The sequence below is a fragment of the Brassica napus genome, chromosome A5 (genome assembly GCF_020379485.1).
Source record: "Brassica napus cultivar Da-Ae chromosome A5, Da-Ae, whole genome shotgun sequence".
Lineage (NCBI taxonomy): Eukaryota > Viridiplantae > Streptophyta > Magnoliopsida > Brassicales > Brassicaceae > Brassica > Brassica napus.
In genome coordinates, this window is record NC_063438.1 from 13,849,822 (window position 1) to 13,873,755 (window position 23,934).

Below are 23,934 nucleotides of genomic sequence, written 5' to 3' on the forward strand. Positions count from 1 at the left end.
GTTGGGGATTTTAGATTTCTGGGTACTTAGGTATAGAAGTATAGACTTCAATCAGATATTTTTAGATATCGGGTTGGATTCGAGTATTTTTAATTCGGGTTCGATTATTTTGGGTCGGATTTAGATATTTAGATTTTGAAAAAAACAAAATTTTTATTACTCAAGTTTCTTATAATAGATTGAACGTTAATAGTTTGGAATTTTTTTTTGGAAATATAAAAACACTAATTTATTTTTTGTTTTGAGAATTTGAATGTAATTTTTGGTAATGCATGAAAAAGAATCATAACATGCATTTTAAGTGAATACCAAATTTTTTTGTCCACATTTTAAGTGTCATTTTGGGTTTGTGCACACGGATTAAGAAAACAATTAATTTTGTACATTTTCAATATAAAAACACAATTACCAATACACCCAACCATATTTCAACCAATAGAAAAATAAATTATTGAATAAAACTAATAAATTTTGCATTGAAAGTCGAAAACGACATTTATTTTGTTACGAAAAAATTCTCTACAATGACACTTAATATAAAACAGAGGGAATATAAATTTAGCAATGTACAGCATCAATATAAATATTTAGAATAAAATAAAAGAGGTAAACTAGAAATATATGGTTAAGTATACATATGTTCGGTTATCTTCGGATATCCATTCGGGTTCGAATCGGATTCGAATTCGGGTATCACGTAAAACGCACATCCCTACTGTTTAGTGTTAAATATTGACTAATTCTCTCTTATGTTTAAAAAGGTTATGAATGGTAATAACGGATTGAGCGGTACGGGACAAGCAGTACAACTGCGGTGCGGTTCTAATAGTTATAAAAATGTATAAATATATGGTATATGTAAAGATTTTTGCTATTATTAACTGCGCTACGGTGCGAGGCCGATTAAAACATCCGGAGCCTTAATAAAATTATACTAAAACCTGTTAATTACGTATTAAAATAAAATTAAACTATAATTTAATGAGATATATTCTAATTTTGTAGTGAGAGAGAGACGAGCTCCCAACTTCTCACTAGAAAAAGGTTTCAGAAAACAGTTGACTCACGGTGGCCGGTGGCTTTGCCGCCGGTTACCATCCTCTTCTTTTTTTTTTCTTTGTGTTTCATCTTGTAAGTTTGTTTGTCCGTGTCTCTGTTGATCTCTTTCCGGCATCGTTGGCTCTGTTGAGTTTGCATGTCCGGGTTCGTTCCAGTATCGCACCTTCTTATGGTGGATGACTGGCTTTTGACTCTGGGGCCGTGTCGTCTTCTTCGGTGTTGGTCGCCGGCTATCGTATCCAATCGTCTGTAGGTGTACGCAAGAGTTTTCTTTCTCGTGTGTGGGTGTCTTCGTGTTTGGTGGCTTGGCTTTGGATGAGATCTCGGTGATTGATACTCTCCGATGGACGAGCACAAGCGTAGACGGTGTAGCTGATGGAGTCCCAAACTTCCAATATAGTCGTTGGAAGGCTTTGTTGGCTGTGGTCTTGTTTCCCGAAAGATTCTGGTGGTTAGCAGTTTGGGTTGGATCGGTGACGACCTTCTGTCGGTGAAGATGGTGGAGGATTGTAACAACACGTGTCCCTCTTTCCATGTTTATTTTAACACGTTTCATAGTATCGGCGGCACCGTTTGTTTGTGTTCTGTGTGTTAGGGTAGACCAATGTTGGGCCTCTGTTTTTTAGTTTATGATTTGGGTTTGTTGCTGGTGGGCCTTTCTTTTTGGGTTTGTATGTTTGAAACCTCAATAAAATTTTAACTAGCGAAAAAAAAAATTAAACTATAATTTATCAATTACACATACAATAATAGGAACTGTGTTATGGATGACACAAAGGCATGCTACTAAATAGTAGAGTCCTAGTAGCACAATACAAGCTTCTAGTGTGCATACGACAATTAGTTATTTTAATTTTATGTTATTTTTATTTAATCTTAAAATACTAGACAATATCTCTCTTTGACGGGTGCGAAGTCCAATCAATCAGTCAACAGATTTAAACTCGGGAAGACCAAAACAAAATCCCACCCCAATTCTTTTTCATTTTCTAATATCCTTTTTACAGGTGAAAACTAAATAAATAAAATATTTTTACTCTTCTAAATACTATAAGCTATTTGAATTATTTTCATCTTACATATATTCAAATTATTATGAACGTCAACGAAGAGTGACTTTCACTCTTTCCAAATATTCTTAGTAAGTATTATTAAATTATGTGCTTTATATAATATTGTATCATTGTATGTCCTTGAACACATGCAGAATAGCAAACTCGGGGATCTACAAATATAATAGCATAGTTTAAAAGGGTCGATCCAATTGTATGAATATTACCTTTGAGTCATTTCAATGTGATTGCATGTATGTACACGTAAACGTATACGAATACGTAGCCCTGTGCTTACACATGTTTAAGGATATGTAAGTACATGTGTATGCAGTGAGAGAGAATGGTCAATGGTAAGAGAGTGGGAGAGGATTCGCAGAGTGTGGGAATGCTGGGCTTTGGGGAGTCATTAATCGCGACAAACGAGGAACGTGAGTTCCGATAATCCAAGTGGGGTAAATTTTTGGTTTTAAAATATTAAGTGATTTTGATTTTGTTTGCTTTTAGGGTATGGATTTTTTCCACTTGGAAGCGTAGATTTGTCTTATTCGCGACACTCGTGTCCCAAATCTATCGCAGTATCATATCCCAGATACATGATCAAACATGTGAAGTGTAACATTTGTATTAATTTAGTCACTTTTCTATCGTCTCATTTCATTCTATTATTGTGATATGATAACATGTGGTTGTCTATTTAATATATATCTACAATATTTCTATCTAAGATATATATATTTATGAGATTCGTTCAAAAAAAAAGATATATATATTTATGAGTAAGTTATTATTTTGATATATAATGTGGCTGTGCATAACAATCAGATAAAAACTCTATATTATATATTTACACTTATTCTTGCATAATTTTAATGGTTGATAATAAAATTGCGGCAATCCTTTGTTGAGGTTTCAAAAACAATTTAAAGCGAGCATTTAATGTAATAGGTTTAACTTCAAAACCTGTTTAGCTTCCTAAAAAGTACTCCTCCTATTTTTAAGAGTTTTACAAATATCTTCGTCTACTTTGTTTAAACCCCTCAAGTTATCGGAGAGATAGAGATAGAGATAGAGATAGAGAGTGTGTGTTTAGAGAGAGAAAGTACAAGTTTGCGACTGTGTTGCAGCCATACATAGAGAGCAAAACAAGATCTCTTCCCGTCTATCCTTGATAGGTAAGTCTCTTCATCATAACATTTCTATTCACTAAAGTAGCTTAAATCTCTCTCTCTCTCTCTCTCTTTATCTTATGATACGTCTCTAATCAATTTATGTCCCCTTATTCCAGATTTTATCAAAGTGATTTAAGATTTGATTTTCATAGGAAGGAAATATAATGAATTCTAACAACTGGCTTGCCTTTCCTCTATCACCAACCCATTCTTCTTTGCCTCCTCTCATCCACTCCTCACAAACCTCTCAATTCAATCTCGGCTTGGTCAACGACAATATGGACAACCCTTTTGAAAACCAAGGTATATGCGTCCACACGTACATATGTTCATGTATATTTGAAATCGTTTCATTTATCATATATCTGTTACGAGGGTCCAAATTCTACACTCATTAATAATATAGTAACTATTTTTAAATCGCAATCTAGTCGAATGTACTAGCACATGTTTAAAAACGGAAATGTTTATATCATCCGTTTTTCAGATTCTTGTTTTTAATTGCTTTCACAAAAGCATTGTATGCTTTCTCAGAATGGAATATGATCAATCCACACGGTGGAGGCGGAGAAGGAGGAGAGATTCCAAAAGTGGCTGATTTCTTAGGAGTTAGCAAGTCGGACAATCATCAAGCCGACCTCGTACCGTACAACGACATTCATCAAACCAATGACTCAGATTACTACTTCCAAACAAATAGTCTGTTACCTACGGTTGTCACTTGTGCCTCTAACACTCCTAATAACTATGAGCTTCAAGAGAGTGCCCACAATTTGCAATCTCTCACCCTTTCAATGGGAAGTGCCGGAGACGCCGCTGCTGCAGCGGCGGCCGTTAAAGCCTCGCCTGGTGAGACCAGCGCGGATAATAGTAGTAGCACTACTAACATAAGTGGAGGAACCACCGTTGAAGCTGCACCTAGACGGACCGTGGAAACTTTTGGACAACGAACCTCTATCTATCGTGGTGTTACAAGGTCTTAATGATATCAAGTCTTAAAGTATTGTTTACTTTTTATCTTAAAGTTTAGTAACGAAATGTATATAAATATTTTATTTTTATTCTTGGTATTATAGACATAGATGGACCGGTAGATATGAAGCTCATCTTTGGGATAATAGTTGTAGAAGAGAAGGACAATCAAGGAAAGGAAGACAAGGTAAGTGTAGTCATGTATTTTATTAATTTCTTAATTGCTTAATTCGTTTCCTCTTTTGGTCCCATCTCTGCAAAAATATTTAATTTGGACTATAGATACGCTATTTAATTATGTTCCTCATCATTCTTATGGTTTTGATGCTTGAATCTTGGACTTCTTCGAAATCTCTACAGTCTACTTAGGTGAGTATACATTAATATTGTTTTATTGGTCTCCATTATATATACTTTGATTTAAGAATTTAAGAATTTTTTTAATAGAGGTATAATTACATTAAGGTGGGTATGACAAAGAAGAGAAAGCAGCAAGAGCATATGATTTAGCTGCACTCAAATATTGGGGCCCCTCTACTACTACCAACTTTCCGGTAAGTTATTTCAAATTGTCATGGTTATATATTTCAAAGCTTCTAAACGGTAGTAATGATTGATAATATCGTTATAATTTCCTACGTTTTCACATATTTTAGATTACTAACTATGAGAAGGAAGTTGAGGAGATGAAAAATATGACGAGACAAGAGTTTGTGGCTGCTATTAGAAGGTTGTCTTAACCCTTTTTCATTAGATTTGAACGTATTCGTTGCATAGATATATAGTATATTAGTATGGAGTTTTCTAATCAAAGAACTTCTTAATCATTTTAGGAAAAGTAGCGGATTCTCGCGTGGTGCATCGATGTATCGAGGAGTAACAAGGCATCATCAACATGGAAGATGGCAAGCAAGGATTGGCCGAGTTGCTGGAAACAAAGATCTCTACTTGGGAACTTTCAGTAAGTACATTCTGTTTTATCCTATATTGTATATATATATTCATATTAATATAAAAATATTTATTTAAAACTCTTATTTCAGTACTTATCTGTTACAACACCTTCTAAAACTATTGAGGAAATTATACTTTAGCCTATGAACCGCACTATACAACTCAAATTGTTTGGCGATCAGTAGACCTAGAGATAAGTTTAATATTGCAAAAAGATAACTGTTTAATAAGTATATTTTATCGAAGATGTGAATAAACTACTCACGTAAATAGATTGTCATGCTTATATTCTCATTTGCCTTGGTCAGCCACAGAGGAAGAAGCAGCAGAAGCATACGACATAGCTGCAATAAAGTTTCGAGGTCTAAACGCGGTTACGAATTTTGAGATTAACCGGTACGATGTAAAAGCTATCCTAGAGAGCAACACACTTCCTATAGGAGGTGGTGCAGCTAAACGGCTGAAAGAAGCTCAAGCTCTAGAATCATCAAGAAAACGTGAGGAAATGATAGCCCTCAGCTCAAATTTCCATCAGTATGGTGCAGCGAGCGGCTCTAGCTCTGGGCTTCAGCTTCAACCTTACCCACTAAGCATTCAACAACCTTTTGAGCATCTTCATCACCAGCCTCTACTTACCCTACAGAACAACAACGATGTCTCACAGTATAATACTAACGTTCATGATTCCTACAGTTACATCCAGACGCAGCTTCATCTTCACCAACAACAAACCAACAATTACTTGCAGTCTTCTAGTCACAACTCGCAACTCTACAATGCTTATCTTCAGAGCAATCCTGGTTTGCTTCACGGATTTGTCTCTGATAATAACAACACTCCAGCGGTTTATGGAAACAACGGGATTGGTATTGGGTCAACCTCCACAGTAGGAACATCGGCCGAGGAAGAGTTTCCCACGGTTAAAGTTGATTACGATATGCCTCCTTTAGGTGGAGCCACAGGGTGTGAACGATGGACTAATGGAGAGCATGGTCAGGGGTCAAATCCAGGAGGTGTCTTCACAATGTGGAATGAATAAAAGGTTGTTTTCTGTCTCTCTTGCTAGGCAAGGTATGGTTCTGAATGATAGATATTATTTTCTTGTTTACCAAGTAGTTTAGAAACGGCTGGAGTCTTCTTGATTAGCAGAGGCTTTAGAATTTTTATCACTTTTGACGGCGAAGATGATGAATTTGTAGACGGCGGTTAATCAAGTCCTCAAGGGTTAGTGTTTTATGGGCACTGAAACAAGATGGATACGTGCCCAAATTTTGTTTAAAAGCTAACCCTTTTGACTAATTTCTCAAACCTGTAATTCCTTTTATAATGAAGATTTATGTTCCCTTTGTTTTATTCTCTTATATTGCTGAAAAAAATATAACTCTTTTTTGCCAACAAATTTAACTATATTGAGTCTATATTACACTGCATGTGAATAAACTTGCGTCTCTTCCACATAGTTTTTTTTTTTGCTTAAAATTCACCACAAAACTTCACAAATATGTGCAGTTGTTAGGTCAATCAATTTTGTAGTATAGCTTAATTGACTTTTAGAAGTGCGTAAAAGTTAAGTCTAACTTGTATCTTCCTGTATCTAACATGTAAATAATGTGCCAGCTGAGAACCTTAACAGAATTTTTCAGACATCTAGTGTGTATTTTCCCCTCTATAGTTTGTAAACGTATAAATATCATGACTGTTGAGGAATAAACACATATTGTTGATTCCCCACTCTTCATAATAGGGTCTTATACTTTTAAATTTATGTACGGTTCTAAGTTTATAAAACTTGATATAATTACGGTTTTGCTTCTCCCAAACATTATTTCCGAAATGCAGTCTGCTTTTGTGCCGTGAAGAGCAATCTCGGATAAGGTCCTAATCATGCATGAGGTTTTACACTTCCTTCAACCTTCTAAAACACGTAAAAGATGATCAATGGCAGTTAAGACAGATATGAGCAAGCAAAGCCTATGATACGTTTGAATGGGAGTTTATTAAACTGGTTCTTGAGAGACTCAAATTCCACCATAGATGGATTATGTGGATAATGGAATGTGTCTCGACTGTTACCTATATTCCTTATTAATGGCTTGCCTAGAGGAAGAGTTAAACCGAGCAGGGTTGTCCGACAAGAAAATCCACTATCACCATACATATTTATACTATGCGGTGAAGTGCTCTCGGGTTTGTGTAACATAACTCAAAAATCCGGTAATATGGCTCGAATTTGAGTGGCGTGAGGGAGTCATCGAGTCAATCATTTTCTCTTTGCGGATGACACAATGTTTTTCATTAAAAGTTTAAAACCAACAAAGGGAACGCTTCAGCTATGAAATCGATCTTGTCTCAGAATGAATCTGCATCTGGACAGTTCATCAACGCTGAAAAGTCTTCTATAACCTTTTCACAGAAAGCCCCTACATCGCCCAAAGACCGTGTGAAGGACGGTCTCCAAATTCAAAAGGAAGACGGAACCGGGATGCACTTAGGCTTACCCGAATATTTTGAAGGACGTAAAAGAGATATGTTTACTTCAATAGTAGCTAGAATTAAGATCAAAGCGAAAGGATGGTCAAATAAATTATTATCTACAGCGGGGAAGATGGTCATGCTCCAAAGCATCTGACAGCTTATTTCGTCTTCTGGAATGACATGCTTTAAGCTGCCGGTCTCTCTATTCTAAACGAATCCACTCAGCGGTTACACGATTGTGGTGGGATGGAAGAAGCGGAAGTAGAAAGATGGCCTGGGTCTTTTGCTCAAAAATGACCCAACCGAAATCGCTTGGAGTCTTGGGTTTCCGAGATTTTCCGAGTTTCAATGACACCTTCTTGGCTAAGCTCAGCTTGGAGAATTATTCACAACCCAGCATGCCTTCCTAGTCGTGTCCTCCTCGGAAAATATTGCAATGATTCAAAACAATTTCAAGTCTCCCACAGAAGTGTTGAGTCACACGGCTGGAAGAGTATTTTAATTGGGAAAGACCTCATTTTGTGTAACTCGGGATGGGCAGTTGGGAATGGTTCATGATAAACTAATGCACAGAGCCATGGCTAAGTATGTCTGAGAAGGAATGACCTATGGAACTAATACGTGAGAGACAAATCGATCTCAAAGTCTACAGCCTCCATTTTCAAGATGGTTCAGACTGGAACAAAGATGCAATTCAAAGATGTATCCCTCAGGAAGAAGAGAATATTCTCATGATAAAACCAAGAAAGCTGAGAGCAGCGGACAGATTAATATAGTTAGGTACCAAGTCTGGGGAGTACTCAACAAGCTCTGGATATTGGACAGCAAAGAACGATCTCAATGCGACATCACCTTTTTCACAGTCCCCCTTGATTGTCAACTAAGTATTTGGAAACTACAGGTATCACCAAAACTGAAACTCTTCCTTTGGAAACTTTTCCAAGGAGCTTTATCAGTGGGAGCATGTCTAGCAGCAAGAAATATATCCTCTGCCATAGCTTGTAAGCGATGTAACCTTACTGAATCTATCACTCATCTGTTCCTTCACTGCTATTTTGCGCAAAAAGTCTGGATCCTTGCACCTTTCTCACCCGGCTTTGATATTAGAGGACTCATAGATTTAGGATCTACTTGGTCTAGGCTCTGCGAGTGACCCTGCCTCTCACCCGTCCGCATTACTTCAGGACCTTTGGCTCCTTGGATTTTATGGTGTCTGTGGACAGCAAGAAACAAGCTGGTCTTTGATAATAAAGAAATCCTTGCGGAGGAAATTGTCACAACTGCAGTCTCAGCTGCTAGGGAATGGTTAAACAAACATACTAGGAATTCCTTTCCTCGAAACACGTTGACACACCGGGCGTCACTGACTCCACCGAACACCTCTCCTGAAAATGGATGCAGCATGGAGAGGAGACCTTCATTTAGCAGGACTGTGATGGGTTTTAAAAGATGATCAGCGACCAGTTTTGAGAATGGCTCACTGCCACTATGTTCTATCCCCCTTTAATGGCTGAAGGATTGGCTCTCCGAGAAACTCTTTATTTCTGCAAAAAAACAGAGGGATCCGTAAGATTCAAGTCTACTCAGACTCCCTCCAGCTCATTAATGCATTGAAGACATAGGCACCAAACGCACGCAGAACTGTACGTAATCATTGCGGATTATATTTGTCTCTCTCTCTTGATTTTGAGTTTAGGAGAATTTGTCAAATATGACTCAAAACTTGATTTGAAATGCAAACCTATATCCAAATTTGAATCAAATGCAAAACTAAACTAAAAGCCTTGTAAAAATACACCCAACCCCTTGTGAAGAAACAAAAAAACAAAACTCATTTTTACCAATATACCCTCGGTAAGTCACCTGAGTCTTCTGAGATACTGGAAGTCGTCTAGTGTTGTTGATCTTAAAAATAATTTATAAATGGTTTAAAAAATATTTTAACAAGTGAAAAATTAAAATCATGTAATTATAAATAGTTTTAAGTGATGTAAATTAAGATATAATAAAATTGAATAGTTTTCAACATAGATGAATGTTAATCATGATATTCTTTGGCTTAGGGTTTGACAATATATATTGTAGTATTGTATGTATTCTTAAGGTTATATTTTGGAAAGTTTAATTTTATTTTTGAAAAATTAAAATTTTACCTATATGTGTTTATTTATGTGTATTGTAAACACTTTTTAAGTTTAATTTGATTTTATGAATTGTTTAGTTTGTTAATTTAGTTTAGAGGTTATGTTTAAGGTCTAGACGACTAACATGTAAGTTGTCTAGGAAATATTCTATTTTAGTTTCCCGCTAAAATTTATTGTAAAGATTCAATATTGATGTAAGGAAAAATATTGATGTAAAGAAAATTTACACATTCTTTCTCCTCCTCTCAAATGGTTGCAACAAAAATGTCATGTTCCTCATCCTAAGACTTTCGAACCTCTCTCTAATCTCTTTGAACTTATAAACATCAAACATTATATCAATTTATTGTTTTTTGTCTCATGTCTTTCTCACTAATTTATCTTGTTTATGCAGGTTTTTCATCACATGGTTCTCATCTTCCACTCATTTAAAGGTAGATCTATTAATTTTAGATATGTATTTTTGAGTGTTCTATAAAGGTAGATCTATCTAATCTTCCACTCATGTTCTTTGTTTTTAACCAATTTGAACGTTTTTTGATATGCATGTTTTCTCAAATCTAGAAATACAAGTTTTTCAGATCTGGAAGACTTCTGGGCTAGAAGACTTCCAGACGACTTCCAGGAAGTCTTCCAGACGACTTCCAGGAAGTCTTCTGACGGAGTCTTCTCCCTTGTTTCCCTTTCATAATAGATCTGAGCGTTTTAGTAAGTTTTTATGTCTGATTTTTTATTCATTTGGTAACCTCCTGTTGCATAAAGTTCATACCTTTTTTCCAAACTAAAACTCTCCAAATCCATTCTAATCTCTTTGACTTGAAAACACTAAACTTTATATGAATTTTTCATTTTTGGCTTATGTCTTTCTCACTAATCTATCTTTTTGTTATAGGTTTTTAATCAGATGGTTCTTATCTTCCACTTGGATATGTACTTTGTGTGTTCAATAAATATATATATATATATCTAATTTTCCACTCGTTTTCTCTATTTTTAAGCCATTTGAACGTTTTTTGATATGATATGCAGGTTTTTCAAATTTGAGTTTGATATACATGTTTTTCAGATCTGGATTAGACTTTGGAAGACTTATGGAAAGTCTTCTCGGAAATCTTCTAAAATATAATGCGCTAGAAGACTTTCAGTTAGACTTCTTTCAGAAGACTTTAAAGTAGTCTTCTAGAAAGTCTTCTGACGGAGTCTTCTTCCATATCAAATGGAATTTAAACTTGTCTTTGTAGAGGAATGTTCTATAATAGCTTTGTTTGTGGTATGTTTTATGTTTTGCATGTGTACTCCTTTAGTTGTGACTTTTTTTGTAAATTTGAAGAGATATTAATAAAAAAATTTGGTAAATATGTTCATTTTTTCACAATATTATCTTGCCAAAATTACTTGACATAATTGAAGTTACTGATACAACTTCAATAGCAAAACACAATAACATAAAAAATTAATCAAATTTATTACAACTAAGAGAGAAGAATTCTCAAGAAAACTTAGTCAAATTCACAAAATATAAAATATTACATAAGTTCAAAGATAGAACACGATAACATAATGATTTTATTTAGTCTTCAAATGCATAAGATCAATATTTTCTTAAATTTGTCGAAATCTCTATAGATCTACTGAAAATAAGAAATAAAGAGAAAACTCTAAATTTTATTAGTCAAATCTTAAACTGAATACTATAAATGGCTATATATAAGAACCATAAATCTCTAAAACCCTAAAATATTATTATCTAGATTTAAAATAATTGATAAAATAAATGATAAAATATTTAAATATTTCCAAATATCTGTTTGCATCATGGACTCAATCTTAGAATTCGTGGGTGTCATAAATTAGACTTTGGCCCAGAATTAAAATAATTTTAAGAAAAATTAGTAAAAAAGCAACACAATTAGTAAAAAAGCAACACAACATACCAAGGTTAGGTGGGACAAATGCGGATAATGTTACATATAACATGGCCAAAACGAAACGACACATGCATAAAAATTTAATGCATGAGGGAACAAAACAGAACACACGAAATAACATTAACACTCATTGTTTTTTTTTTGCTAAATGGTAAATATCATTGCAATAATAAAGGTTTGGTTACATGTTACTGCAACCACAATCTGCTTTTCAGCTATTCTGAAAGCTTAGAGGTGCAAAAAAGTTAAAAAAAACCTCTAAACTCCAAAGAAATTATGTTCAAGTCTTGACCAAAACAATGGAAGCTCTGAACATAATACCAAACTAGAAAAAAAGACTAACACTCATTGTTGTTGCAATCATCTTGTTGCTCGTTATCAGAAGCAGCCTCGTAGTAGTCCTCATGATCTCCCCCAAAGCTATCAATCCCACAAGGAACATGACCATTCCCAAAAGCCTTGACGTGGTCCTTAAGAGACCTCTTGTGTTTAAAATCCGAGCCACATGAGCAATACCAAAGTTTACCACAATTCTTCTCATGCGTTCTCCAATCTCCTTTCACTGCAAAGGCTTTGCCACACCTGCGACAAGCAAAAGGTCTAGATCCGTGTTTGCGTTTGTAATGTGTTTGGAGGGTTCGAAAGTCCTTGAGAGGCTTGGCTCGTGGGTGGTCAATGTTGTTCTTGCAGCCTGGCGCACAGCAGAAACATGGTAGTCTTAGCATTCCTGTTGGTTGTGTTCCTCTAAGTGACTCTGGTCCCTTTCTGTATTGTGAACCGTGTCCCCACATGTGCATCTATAATGAAAACGTTTTTATGTCACCAATCATAAATGAGTCATCATCAGTATTAGAAAGTATTGGCTTAAATCTTTTTAAGTTTAGGATAAATACTATTGTTGTGAGGTATTTCATCAATCATAAATGTGAAAAACACTATATGTAAAGTTATGTACATATACAGTCCTCGTTATTTCATGTTAAAGTTTGCTTTTGGCATGAAATAACTAGTCCCACATAATTATTAGCTGTTTGTCTATCTTTTGGCCTTTTGGGTAGTATTACTCTCTTACTAGTATATATCTATAAAACAAAATAAAATATATTTTTTGATTTAAACAAAACAAAGTCTATAGGCACAAATAATCTGCTAGACATTAACTCCTCTTTATCGTTTCATATTTATATCTCGTATTTTATTGGGTTTTATGAGTTTACAAAAATCAAGAGAGACAATAAAGATGGAGGTGGACTAAGCATGTTTCAGGGTTATATAAATTCAGTCTGACAAAAAGACTGTTGGTTAAAGAAGATCTTCTGACTTATTTGGTAAGTTGATCTTTACATAGCCACCATCATTCAACACCCTGAAATCGATTTGACGTCTACAATCAAATTTGTAAAAGAGTTAATTGTTCTCGAGTTACTAAAAACATCACGGCATAGTATGGGTTTAGATATACACCTAAATATCCATAAATCAATAACGAGTTTGTATATTAGACCTACCAAAAAGTCTACGAACTAATTAAAATCTATTTTCAATAACACGAAGTCAAATCTTGAAATGAGTTACTATTTGATTCTTAAATCAATGGAGTAGTAGTACCTGCATGTTGTTGTATCTGTTGAATGTCTTGAAGCAAAGAGGACAAGAAAACTGTGTAGGACCAATCAAAATCTGAGCAGGAGTAGGGATCCAATAGTGATGACCTCTGTATAAATCTTCATGATGATCATCATCATCATGAAGGTGGGACTCGACTGTGACCTCCACTTCTTGGTCATGATCTTGATCTTGCTCCTCGGTGGTTGCCTCAGGAGCAATATAGCTCCCACCATCCCCGTAGTTTGGTAACCCTAGATGAAGATCCACGGTTACATCATGAAAGTTTGAAGAGGTAGTGTTATCTGTGTTCAAGAAACAGGGTTGACCATGTTGTTCTTGGTGCCTTATGGGACTTAAGCTAAGAAGGGGAAGAGCTTCTCTGAGCGGTGGTGAGTTAGGGAAAGTGGAGGTAGTGGTAGTAGGAGACATGTAATTAGGGTTTGTGGTATCAGGGTGATAGAAGCTATTTTGAGAGTTGTAAATGTAAGAGAGAGAAGTGGAATAGTTGAAGTTTGTATTGTCAAATCCATTGTTGAAGAGATTAGAACAAGCTGGATTAGACATGACTTCGAGGAGAGAAGACAAAGAAGAAGAAAGACACCGTAGCTATGGTTGATGGGTTTGTGCTAGAGAGAGAGGAGATAGGGATGTTAGTTTGAGTACGTATATATATGGGTGTGTGCGTGTATATAATATATATGGGTGTGTGCGTGTATATAATATATATTTATGTAACTTTTGAGATGTGACGAAGCGGTGGAAAATGTTCATGATGATAAAGAAAGGGTACGGAGAGGGAAGTAGGGTGAAAAGACCCAAGAAGAAAGAAGAAAGTTGAAGAGGCAAAAAAGAAACTAAACAAACTATCTTTGGGACTCGCAATGGTATGTCTTTGGATGTACGAGTATACACTATAAAGTCAAATATATTTAGGCTTCGATGATAAACCGCTCCGCAACGCATCGCCGTAAATAGTAACAAAAATCTCTATATATATATTTATGTATTTATATATTTTTGTTAATATTACAACCGTACTGCACTTGTTCCACAATTGTCCCGCACGTCATCATTTAGAACCTTAGATTTTTGTACTTCAAGAACTAGGATGACGAAAGTATACTTAAGTGGCTTAAATTAGGTAAAAATCTGGTGTATGGTGTTTAATCATTTATGATTTTTCAAGAGAATTTGTATTTGGTCTGATAACGGTTAGAAATGTTTTACGGTTGCCCATAATGTAAAAAATAGGATATAAGTGTAGATTTCTTTGAAGTTAGCTTAACCAGAGAAATCTGAACAAATGCATCTAAAGTTTTCTTTGAAGCCAGCTGAACTGGAAAAATGTGAAGGAAAGCATAGAAGGAGCCTCGTAACTTTTTTAAATGCCCAATTTTGTTTTGTATCACTAAAAGTGTTTGAAGCCTGATTTTATGAAATGTTGTGCATGAATTTCCTTTGATGGTTATGCATAGACTAAACCAAATATATGAACAGTATTGAAAAATGTATCATCCAAAATATTTTTCCTCTTCAAATTGTTTGGTTAGGCAAGATAGTTGTAATTTTTTTTGGTTTATAAATGGTTTCTTTTTATAATATGTTCTATTTCTAAGCAATATCATCAATTGTTGCACCATGTAGTATCTTAAATCTCTGTGCACCAGTAAATGCCCAGTATTCGTTGGGTGTATGCATTTTCTGTTTAGAAATTTTTTTTTCTAGATAAGTATGTATTTTTAATTATAGAAAAAAAGAAATCTGGTTTTGAGGCTGATATAAATATGAGGTTAAGAATTGTAAAATTATTCATTCACATAATAATAAAAAATCTTAAACATGTATTTGGCTCAATACTTTTTTGCTCTACTTTGCTTTATTCTAGTTGATTCGCGTTTGTTCACAACATCAATATATTATATATTGCAGTCAGATCGACCGTTACTACGGAGACAATTGCAATAAGACCGGCCCTTTTCAAAGCTCAATGAGCTTGGAGTCAGAAGATTAATCGTCCAGTCAGACTCTCTTCCCATTAACTTATCCGATGGATAAACTCCTAGAACCCTATTTCTAGAGATTTATGGTATTCTATTGAGTATTTCTGTCTGCAATCAAATTTTATATTCGGTTCCTTTGCTCTATCTGCGCTTACTGCAAATGCAATCGCAATCATATCGGCTCTTTTCAAAGCTCAAGAACTTCAATGCAATCATATCGGCTCTTTGCAAAGCTCAAGAACTTTAATAGACTGGCCGATGCTCTAGCAAAGTACTCCCTCTGTTTTTTAAAGATGAATGTTCTATGATTTTCACATTTATTAAGAAACCATATTAAAACTTAGTTATTAATGCATAGTTTTTTGTAACTTTATATTTCCTATATTTTTAAACCAATAGGATTAAAAGAAATGTAATTAATATTTTTGAAACACACAATTTTTCATTATTAATTGACAAAATATGCTTTGAAAACATGAAAAATACATCTTTTGGAAACAAAATATTTTCCTAGAACATCCATCTTTAAAAAACAGAGGGAGTAGATCTTAAGAGAGTTTTTGTACTTGATTCCCAGAAAAACAAATTAATGAAAATTTCACCCTGCACAGGGTGTATGTGTTACTACCTAGTTGGATATCAAAGGTATCAAATTTTATATGTTAATAGTAGTGAATTTATTGGTCACCAAAACACCAACTAACCCTATGTATAACAACGGTATCAAATGGATTACATGCATGAATCAAAGATATATACCCGTATATGGAGATAGGTAATTGATTAATAATAAGGTGTTTGGGGATAATATATTGATGGCTTTGGGAAAGGAGATAGTTGCGATCTAACACAGCAGTTGCTTTGGTGGTCTCGTTTCCATGTCGGCTCTGCTTCAGAAACATATTACTTGGGAATGGTGACCCCAGTTTCTTATTCATCTACACTTCAATGTGTATTTTACTGTTTTATTGTAATTTAAAAGATGTTACGTCGATGTATATTATTTTGTTTTATTTTATATACAAGATTTTCTTTCTTTTCTTTTTCTTTGGTTTGCATTTTCGTTTGCTTTCATGCACATATATATACGCTTCTAACACAGTTAACATATGATATTTTTGTTTTTTTTCTAATTTTTAATAGAAAATCATGTTATTTTAAAGGCATATATTATTTATATGTTCTGTAATAATGCTGAAATAGTTTTGTTCACTGTTCTAATTGTTTTGTGGTCTATAGACTTTTGTTGCTATGGGGGTACACACTAGGAATGAACATTTAACTTGAGGAAATCGAAACTTTTAAAGTTTAATAACTACACTACAAGAAAACAACGGTATTCTGACGGACGATCCGACGGAAAATGAATTCCTCGGAATATACCGAGGCATTTCCGAGGCAATTCCGAGGAAATACAAAATTTTGCTTCCTCGGAATTCCGTCGGAATATTCCGACGGAATTCCGAGGAAAACACATTTCGTCGGAATATTCCGACGGAATACCGAGGAAACTAGTATTCCTCGGAAAAAACCGATGAATTCCGAGGAAATATTATAGACGTTAGAGAGCCGTTGGAGAGCCGTTGGGGGATTTTAAAAATTCCGAGGAAATTCCGACGAACTAGCCGTTTGCATCGGAATTCCGTCGGAATTTCCTCGGACCGTCGGCAGGATTTCACCTATAAATACAAGCACCCCTCTTCCTCTTCATTCACACCATATCTTCATCCTCCCTCTCACTTTCTTTACACACGAATTTGATTCATAAAAAACATGTCTTCTTCCAATTATTTTCGTTCTTGGATCGATCGACCTCATTTGGATCCGAACACGAGATTGCTTACGGAAGAATACCAACAAGGTATAACCGAATTCATGGGGTTAGTTCACCGACAACCGGAAGCAAAAACAGGTATGTTAAGATGTCCTTGCTCTAATTGTAAAAATAAAAAAGTTATTAAAGAATGGGATGTTTGGACTCATTTATATTTGAGTGGGTTTACACGAAGTTACAAAATTTGGTATCATCATGGAGAAACTGATTATGAACTTGGTAGTACTAGCGAACCTCAGCCACCGGTTAGATTAGAAGATCCAATTAGAACGGATGTAGATTACGGTGTAGGTACTGAGCAGATGGTAAATGATCATTTTAGAGGGGAAGATTTACCCAATGCCGAAGCTAGGAGATTTTATGATATGTTGGATGCTGGAAAGCAACCATTGTACGAAGGTTGCAGAGATGGTCATTCAGCTTTATCATCTGCTACAAGATTGATGGGCATTAAGACGGATTATAATTTGGCTGAAGACTGTGTGGATGCGATTGCTGATTATGTAAAAGGTATTCTACCTGAAGATAATGTAGCTCCTGGCTCATACTACGAGGTTCAGAAACTCGTAGCTGGTCTTGGTTTATCGTATCAGGTAATAGATGTATGCAGAGACAACTGCATGATTTATTGGAGGGCGGATGAACAGCGGGTTTCATGCAAATTTTGTGGGAAGCCTCGTTATAAAGATACGAGTGGAAGAATTCCAGTACCATATAAAAGGATGTGGTATTTGCCTTTGACGGAAAGGTTGCAGAGGCTGTATCTGTCTGAACGCACAGCGCAACCAATGAGATGGCATGCGGAGCACTCAACAGATGGTGAGATCAGACATCCTTCAGATGCAAAAGCGTGGAAGCATTTCCAATCAAAGTATCCCGACTTTGCGTATGAGAGAAGAAATGTCTACCTTGGATTATGTACTGATGGTTTCAGCCCGTTTGGCAAGAGTGGAAGACAGTATTCTCTATGGCCAGTCATTCTTACACCATACAACCTACCCCCAAACTTGTGCTTGCGACGAGAGTTTTTGTTCCTCTCGATTCTCGTTCCCGGACCAGAGCATCCTAAGAGATCACTTGATGTGTTTCTTCAGCCACTAATATATGAGTTGCAACAACTATGGACTCAAGGTGCTGAAACATACGATGTTTCGTATAAAGAAAACTTTCAAATGCGGGCAGTACTAATGTGGACAATAAGTGATTTTCCAGCATATGGTATGTTATCTGGATGGACAACGCATGGAAGGCTATCATGTCCATATTGTCAAGATAACACTGATGCTTTCCAACTAAAACACGGAAGGAAAACGTGTTGGTTTGACTGTCACAGGAGATTTCTACCACCAGATCATCCATATCGTAGAAGTAGGAATTTGTTTACGAAGAACAAGAGGGTGTTTGACAGTCCACCTCCGGAAATTCGTGGGAAAGATTTGAAGACACAACTTAGAGATTTTGGTGCAGAAAGAACGCCAGACGTCGGTGGACATGAGCATTTTCCGGTAGATGGTGTTGGAAACCTACATAACTGGCACAAAAAAAGTATTTTTTGGGATCTGCCATACTGGGAGGATCATCTACTAAGGCATAATTTAGATGTCATGCATATCGAGAAGAACTTTTTTGACAACCTGATGAACACGATCCTTAATGTTCAAGGTAAAACAAAGGATAATTTGAAGTCAAGACTGGATTTAGTCGATATATGTGCTCGTTCAGAACTTCATGTTGATGAGAGTGGTAGGGCTCCTTTTCCCATATACCGACTTGATGCAGCGGGAAAGGATGCGTTCTTTGATTGGATTTCAAACGATGTGGAATTTCCAGACGGTTACGCATCTAATTTGCGTAACTGTATCGACAGAAAGGAAGGAAAGTTTACTGGCTTGAAAAGCCATGATTGCCATGTAATGATGCAGCGTCTCCTTCCGTTTGCCTTCAAGGAACTATTACCACGAAATGTTCATGAAGCAATTGCAGGGATAAGTGGTTTCTTCCGCGATTTATGCACAAGATCAGTGACTCTTGAAGGTATTGAAAATTTGAAGACTAACATAGCTGTGATTCAGTGCAACCTTGAGAAGATATTTCCTCCCTCATTTTTTGATGTTATGGAGCATCTTGTTATTCACCTGGTAAGAGAATTGGAGCTTGGTGGTCCTGTGCAGTATAGATGGATGTATCTGTATGAGCGGTATATGTTCCATTTGAAGAAGATGGTGAAAAATTTAAGTAGGGTGGAAGGGTCTATAGTCGCACAGATGATCAATGAAGAAACTTCAAACTTTGCCGAGTACTACTTTCCAGCAGAAGTTCAGACCAAAAACAGAAGACCTGCTCGGCATGATGATAGAGGCGAACGGGCAACATATCATTGGAAGGTTCCAGACATTTTCACAGACGTTGGACGACTTAGCGGAAAACCAAAAGACCGTCGACTTACTGATCAGGAGCGCAGTCATTTGCAAACATATTTACTCACCAACTGCGAAGATGTTCTTCAATATGAAAGGATTTTCATGGCAGAAAAGCGGTTAGAATATAGATACGCCACAGAGGACGAACTAGAAGAAATGAAGCAGAGAGAATTTGGTGGATGGATGTTTACCTATGTGAGTGATGGTTTGGCCAGAGGTGAAACATTTGACGATTGGATACGCGAGATGGTCGTTGGACCAAACTTTGTTGTGAAGTCATATCCGAGATTTTGTACTCGAGGATATGCATTCACAACTCAGAAGAGGAGACGTTCGAGTACGACTTACGATGCTGGTGTTTGTTCTGCATCAGGAGATGATGTATACTACGGACACATAAATGAGATTTTGGAAATCAAGTATTTGGGCATGGTTGGATTGCGCTGTACTGTTTTCTATTGTGACTGGCACGACAACACTCCAGATCGAGGTGTGAGAACAGATGCATTTGGTGTTACATCAGTAAATTCAAGACGGAAGCTGCAATATTATGATCCTTTCATTCTTGCTTCTCAGGCCGATCAGGTTTGTTATATCAAGTACCCCCGGGTAAGGAACAGAGATGATCCATGGGTTACTGTTACAAGACTCAACCCGAGAGGCCGAGTTCAGGGAAGTTCTGAGCTGGAAGACCCACTACAACCAAGCACATCCGGCAACTTAAGTGCAGCAGAAGATTTAGGTGGAGTTGGCCTTGTAGTCGATTTAACTGACTTCGGAGAAGAAGCCGCCGTTCACGAAGAGGATGAACCAGTGATTGGAGAGTTTCACCAAGATCCAGATTCAGATTCATCTGGTGATGACGACTCGGAAGAAGACTAGCCTCGACCTTTTTTTTTTTTTTTTTTAAAGGAAAATTTCGAGGAAATTCCGAGGACAGATAGGTTTTCCTCGGAATTTCCTCGGAATAGATCTTCTCGATTGAAAACCCCAAGTTCCTCGGAATTCTGTCGGAAAATTCCGAGGAAATTCCGAGGAACTCTTTATGTTTGTCGGAATTTCCTCGGAAAATACCGAGGAAATTCCGAGGAGATGGGGATTTGATTATAGATTCTTTTTCCTCGGAATCTCCTCGGTATATTCCGAGGAAATTCCGACGAACATAAGGATTTCCTCGGAATCTCCTCGGTATATTCCGAGGAAAATCCGAGGAACTGGGGGTTTTAAATCGAAAACAACGTTTTACGGATTGAATAACACGTATATAACCTTCATTAAGTGTCATAACCAGATTATGATGTTTGGAACTATGAACTTTGGTGTTTTATCCAATAACAAACACTTTTACGATTGCATGAACGAAAACCACACAACGTAAGAGAAACACTTATACACTTTAATAAACGGTAAAGGGAATACTTAGAATTATTTTTGAAATTGTGTTATTTCATGGTTTATGATCATCTATACAAAGAATCCTCAATGGTATGCATTATAATTGTATAAGAAATGAAATACGGCGAAAATAATCGATGTTTTAAAACCCCAAACCCTGGTTCCTCAGAATTTCCTCGGAGATTACCGAGGGTATTCCGAGGAAACTGGATTCGTCGGAATATTTTCATCTAACCGGGTAAACGAAGCCGCCAAATATTTCGGGAAAATTGAATCATAGAATTCCGAGGAAATTCCGACGGAAGTATAAAATATTTCCGAGGAAATTCCGACGGATATTTTCCGTCGGACGCCTCATAAGATTAGGGCGAGCCCGATCTTCTTCCCCATTTCTCTCTTTCTCTCCGCGCCGCTGCACATCTCCTCTCGCGATTCCGGCGATTTCCGGCGATTCCACCGTTCTCTCTCCCGTTTTTCCGGCGATTCTCCCCTAATCCTCCCCCATAATCATGTAAGAACCCTATCCCACTCTTTTAGGTTAGATTTGTATGGTTTTTAAGTAGATTTGATGATTTTGGAATGAGATTTATAGATTTTGTTAGGGTGAATGGTAGATTTGTGTAAAATGGAGTTTGATTATGTATTTCACTTGATTTGAATTTTTTTTTTAGTTTTTATCAATTTTGTGGTTATAAAAATCGAATTTGAAATTATATATATATATATTGAAAACGTTTTTTGTATATAAAATCTATTTTTGCATTTTAAATTCATTTATAAATTTATTAAACATTTTTAAAATCTATAAAACTTTTTTTAAGATTAAAAATCATTTATATAATATTTAAAAACATTTTTTTTGTATTTTATATGTAAAATATAAATTTATATATTTATTAAACATTTTTAAAATTATTAAACTATTTATATTTTTGTGATTAAAAACTATGTTTTTATATTTTTTTTAATTTAAACTGTTTTTTTTAATTAAAATTATTAGAACTAATTTTTAAATATGTTTTTTTTTAATTTACAGGTCTAATGATGATCAGATCCGGCCTCGCCAGCGTCGTAGCCGGGGTGGTATGGGGAGCCAGTCTCGGGGTTCTTCCAGCCATGTTCAGGATTCCGTTTCGCCCCACAGCTCATACCAAACATCTCCCTCTCCATTACTCGCTCCTGCTGCTCCCTCTCCCGCTGCTGCACCCGCTCCTGGTCCCGCTGCTGCACCTGGTCCTCTGGGAGTGATGAGGGTTGCGGAGTTGGTTCGACAGCCCGGTCGTGACCATCTTCCCTATCTCACTGAGTATCCACATGGACATGGTCAAACATGGTAATTTAAACTTTTATTTTTTAAACTATTTTTAATTTTTAAACTATTTTTTTATTAATAATTTATTTTTTTTGTTAGGTTCAACCGATCCGGGAACGGGATCAGCGCATGGATCAACCGTATGATGTACTCGGCCCTCGACAGCGGACATCCGACTTTCACTCACTTCCCTGTCGAGAAGCAGCATCTGTGGTTTCAGCAGTTTGCGGTAAGTATTCTAATTTTTAAATTATATTTTTTATATTATTAAAACTATTTTTTGTAATTATTAAACTATTTTCTATATTTATTAGACATTTTAAATATTATTAAAACTTATTTTTGTAATTATTAAACTAATTTATATATTTATTAGACATTTTAAATATTATTAAAACTTATTTTTGTAATTATTAAATTATTTTTTTATTATTAAACTATTTTTTATTTATTAAAACGACGATTTTTGTAATTTTTAAACTATTATATTTTTGTGCTTAAAAACTATTTTTAAACTATTTCAGCAAGAATTCAACTGGAATGCCGATGATACGCTCTCTATCTATCACCATTTTGTCCATAAAGTTATGGACAACTATGGGAAGCAGATGTACGAGTGGAAGAAGAAGTGGGAAGTAAACAAGGTAGTTTTTAATTTATTAACAATTTTTAATTTATTAAACTATTTTTAAAATTATTAAACTTTTTTTTTTTAATTAAAAGGTCCCAAAGTCGATGAACGGCACGGTCTGGAAGGAGTTGTGTGCGCATTGGGATAAAGAAGAGACGAAAGAAACTTCTTCCACCAACTCCAACAACCGCAGGAGCGACCGTAAAGGAAAGGGCATCTACAAGCATAACTTGGGTGCTCAATCTATTGCCACTCTGGCGGATCGCATGGTAAGCTCAACCGCTTTTTCTTCAATTATTTAAGTTTCAGAATTTTATTTTTTTTGCATTTTCAAATCTCTAATGTTTGTCTAATTTATTTTTTTTCAAGGCGGAAGAAAATGAAGGCCACCCAGTTGATGATCTCGCCCTTATGAAAAGGGCGTATACCAACAAGAAGACCGGCCAGATTGATGATGGTCTTGTGAGGGACGTGGTCGACCTGGTCCAGACTCAGGTGTATGACGAAGTGTCTCAGCTTCAAACCGATGATGACGATTCGACGGCCTCGACCAACTTGTCTCGGGTTCGAATCAACGAAATCGTTGAATCGGTAAGTTTTTTTTTTTAAAAGTTCAATTTAATTATTTCTTGATTTTTATTTTATCATCAATTTAAATTATCTTAACTTCGTTTTATTTATATTTCAGTCGGTTCCAAAGAAAAAGGGACGTTTGGTCGGTTTGGGTCGTCGCTCCCGGTCGGCTGCTCCTTCTTCTGCACCACATGCGTATGTTGATCCAGAAGTTCTTACGGCTCAGCTGAAGGACAAGGATGATCGGATATCTGCGTTGGAGGCTCAGATGGCAGCTCAACAGGCGGGCTATGAGACCCAGAAGAGGCTGAACGAGCAGATGATGGACATGATGAAGAGGATGTACCCGAACGAGACGTTCCCGAACATTCAAGACCCGTAGTTTTTTTTTTTCCAAAAACTCTG

The 23,934-nt window shown here is 36.0% G+C and overlaps 2 protein-coding genes across 2 annotated transcripts; one reads left to right on the top strand and one right to left on the bottom strand.

The window, feature by feature from the left end:
* Positions 1 to 2,323: 2,323 nt before the first annotated feature.
* LOC125609557 (AP2-like ethylene-responsive transcription factor PLT2) lies at positions 2,324 to 8,399 on the top strand. Its single transcript, XM_048781054.1, has 8 exons — positions 2,324 to 3,586; positions 3,818 to 4,259; positions 4,360 to 4,442; positions 4,616 to 4,624; positions 4,721 to 4,809; positions 4,912 to 4,985; positions 5,089 to 5,216; positions 5,518 to 8,399. Exons 1-8 carry the CDS (start codon positions 3,448 to 3,450, stop codon positions 6,246 to 6,248), a joined length of 1,695 nt encoding a protein of 564 aa, XP_048637011.1. The 5' UTR covers positions 2,324 to 3,447; the 3' UTR covers positions 6,249 to 8,399.
* A 2,503-nt stretch (positions 8,400 to 10,902) lies between these two features.
* Positions 10,903 to 15,572, bottom strand: LOC111213155 (zinc finger protein WIP5-like). The gene is made up of 2 exons (XM_022714823.2): positions 13,365 to 15,572; positions 10,903 to 12,553 (listed from the first exon to the last, which is right to left on the bottom strand). Exons 1-2 carry the CDS (start codon positions 13,926 to 13,928, stop codon positions 12,095 to 12,097), a joined length of 1,023 nt encoding a protein of 340 aa, XP_022570544.1. The 5' UTR covers positions 13,929 to 15,572; the 3' UTR covers positions 10,903 to 12,094.
* Between the last annotated feature and the right edge of the window lie 8,362 nt (positions 15,573 to 23,934).

Bases quoted from the DNA above. Each gene is read 5' to 3' on its own strand.
- LOC125609557 (XM_048781054.1), top strand. From the start codon at position 3,448: ATGAATTCTAACAACTGGCTTGCCTTTCCTCTATCACCAACCCATTCT. The intron at 3,587-3,817 runs GTATATGCGTCC...ATGCTTTCTCAG, and splicing joins CAACCCTTTTGAAAACCAAG to AATGGAATATGATCAATCCA. The intron at 4,810-4,911 runs GTAAGTTATTTC...CACATATTTTAG, and splicing joins CTACTACTACCAACTTTCCG to ATTACTAACTATGAGAAGGA.
- LOC111213155 (XM_022714823.2), bottom strand. From the start codon at position 13,928: ATGTCTAATCCAGCTTGTTCTAATCTCTTCAACAATGGATTTGACAAT. The intron at 12,554-13,364 runs GTACTACTACTC...TTTTCATTATAG, and splicing joins ACAGATACAACAACATGCAG to ATGCACATGTGGGGACACGG.